The 2,794-nt window shown below is 38.9% G+C and overlaps 1 protein-coding gene across 1 annotated transcript in view; it reads left to right on the plus strand.

Moving 5' to 3' along the window:
• Positions 1–2,794, plus strand: part of AKAP13 (A kinase (PRKA) anchor protein 13) — a 230,946-nt gene that overhangs the window by 205,021 nt on the left and 23,131 nt on the right. The window contains exons 21-22 of the mRNA XM_012643677.1: positions 1,441–1,553; positions 2,158–2,310. Coding sequence (XP_012499131.1) covers positions 1,441–1,553; positions 2,158–2,310 — 266 coding nt within the window. The remainder of the gene's footprint in view (positions 1–1,440; positions 1,554–2,157; positions 2,311–2,794) is intronic.

A 2,794-nucleotide genomic window follows, 5' to 3' on the forward strand; every position in this document is an offset into this window, starting at 1 on the left:
GTCTCAAAAGATGATTTTAGATCAAAATAAGAAGTAGGAATAGGAAAAAAGATGATTTCATTCTGAATTTTTGGTTGCAGCCACTTAGATTTTCAGATGTTACACTTTTCTGTTGTTCAGGTAAACCAGGTTGTTTTATTTCTCTTTAAGTCCTTTTTCCATCCTTGCCTCTTAACTCTCATCAGTTTCATGGAGGTGCGTCACGAGCCATTTACTACTGCTGGATTCCCACTCACTCATTTGCACTGAGTTCTTTCATGATCCCCTGGCCAGGCCTTCGCTGTCAGGTGGTTAGCACAGGGCTGATTATGATGTGATTGACTGTTTTAGGTAAGATGCCTGGCCTTCCCACCAAGTAAATAAGTCATCTTAAATGTAGGACTTGAAACACCTCTTACATGTCTCTTTACCTAGGTTGATGGAAAATTCATAACTAAAGGATGCAAAGTCTCTTTTTGTCTGTATTTCCTAACCTCTGTGCTGGCTAATGTTTCTTCCTCCTTAAAAAAAAGTTTCAGGTATTTGTGTTTTGTTTTATTTGTCTTTGTATTTTCATTATCCCCAAAAGCCTTCTTTTTAGAGTTGTAACGTTACTAAAGTTTATTTGCATTGTGACTTTGAAAAGTTATTCTTTAAATTAAATTTAAGGTTTTAAAGGACTCTTGCTTGTTTTTGTGTCAAACAACAAACATTTATTGGCGCCTACTATACTAGTTGGTGATTTGGAGTTGATAAAGTCCAAAGAATATAGTTTATTATAAGTGCTCAGTGTATAGTTATTTAGAGAACAGGGGGAAAATAGTGTAGTGGTCAGGCAATAAGTTTTAAGCTGAGAAATTTCTTACATAATGTTTAAGTGTAAATGGTTTAAGGGGGAGAAGTTCTCCTTGCTTCATATCATTAAAAAAAAATAAGGGAGGTGCTCGGTCTGGCACAGAGGCTCACACCTGTAATCCTAGCACTCTGGGAGGCAGAAGTGGGAGGATTGCTTGAGGTCAGGAGTTTGAGACCAGCCTGAGCAAAAGCGAGACACCATCCCTACTAAAAATAGAAAAATTAGCCAGGCATGGTGGCACATGCCTGTAGACCCAGCTACTCTGGAGGCTGAGGCAGGAGGATCACTTGAGCCTAGGAGTTTGAGGTTGCAGTGAGCTATAATGATGCCACTGCACTCTATCCAGGGCAACAGAGACTCTCTCAAAAAAAAAAAACAAAAGCGCAAAACGTCCAAAAAGTTTTGACTTAACCGTAATATTAAATGCTTCCAAACTTCATTTTGTGTGGCATGTTGCTGTGTACCTTACATAAGTAACTCTGTCTTCAGTCACTGTAGTACTTTCAGCCAGCTGTCATTTTAGAATTTTTCAAGTACTCATTAAGGAATACAAACTCAAGCTTATCAGAGTGTATTTAACAGTATGTACTTCTTTTTGTCCACAGAGTTGGCAATGATGAGAACATGTCAAACACCTGGAAATTCCTGTCTCATTCAACAGACTCACTAAATAAAATCAGCAAGGTCAATGAGTCAACAGAATCACTTACTGATGAGGGTAAGAAGTTGTCGCCTCTATTTTATGCCTCCGTAGAGACTGTGCGCGATTAACCTAGAGTAGAAGTGTTGATGGAATAATAGGGCCTGCCTCCTCCTTATCGTGTGAAGATTCTGTAAGTAGTCTGTTAAGCCTCAGCTGCTTTATTATGAACTGATAATCAAACGTACCCTATTATTTGTCCACTGAAGGATGTCATTGATTTTAATGTGGGCATATCTTTAGTACAAATGCTTTTTCTTTCTCTAGACTATTGTACACATTCAATTCCAGATCTCACAGCACACTCGTAAGCCTATTTTCTTAAACATGTAAAACCACCAGGTCCCTTCTAACTCCTATTTCATGTAGGAGTCATGTCTTAATTATTAATGTATACGATGTTTATCAGTCTTAACCAAGGTCTTGAATACAGAGCCTGTACCTCCCAAACAGACCACTGGTTCTTTTCTACTACTGGAATATCCTCTCCATGAACATCCCCTGTATTAGTGCAGCGTGTTCGTGTCTTACAGAGTCACCCATCACCCTGAGGGAAATCCAGCATAGGCTTTTCAGAGGTCACAAACCCAAGATTCTGATATTGACTTTTTGGTATTTTGAGGAGTAGGTACAGACATGAATGAAGGACAACTAATGGGAGACTTTGAGATTGATTCCAAACAGCTGGAAGCAGAGTCCTGGAGTCGGATTGTGGACAGCAAGTTTCTGAAACAGCAAAAGAAGGATGTGGTCAAACGGCAAGAGGTGATTTATGGTGAGAGTCTTCATTTTGCAATACTTACATTTGATTCGCATTGTCTAGCGTTTTTAAGCTGGGGATCTATTGGGCTCTGGAAAATGAATTATTGTGTATGTGCCTGGTATGTGCAAGGTACAGAGATATGGTCTTGTTGGTATTCTTTTCCCCCTTTTGCCTCACTCTATTTTTTTAAAATTCTATTGAACACTTTATTTATATATGAGTGCTTATTTATACAGCAGTCCTAGAAGGAGATCTCTTGGAAAGTACAATTTAGCTCCTTACCTACAGTAGAGGCCAGACTCAACACAAGTCATTTCTAGAAACTAGGAACAGAGTCTACTGTGAGAGGTACTGAATCCAGTGAAGACCTCCCTGAAAACCACTGTTTAAGACTGATGGAATCCAGCATACCTATCATTAGAAAGTGTTGTTAGCGTATGTGAAAAATAGAGGACTAAGATGAGAACACTTTTGGGGAAAAGATAGCTATTGATCC

Source organism: Propithecus coquereli, unplaced genomic scaffold (genome assembly GCF_000956105.1).
Source record: "Propithecus coquereli isolate 6110/MARCELLA unplaced genomic scaffold, Pcoq_1.0 Scaffold20, whole genome shotgun sequence".
NCBI classification, from domain to species: Eukaryota; Metazoa; Chordata; class Mammalia; order Primates; family Indriidae; genus Propithecus; species Propithecus coquereli.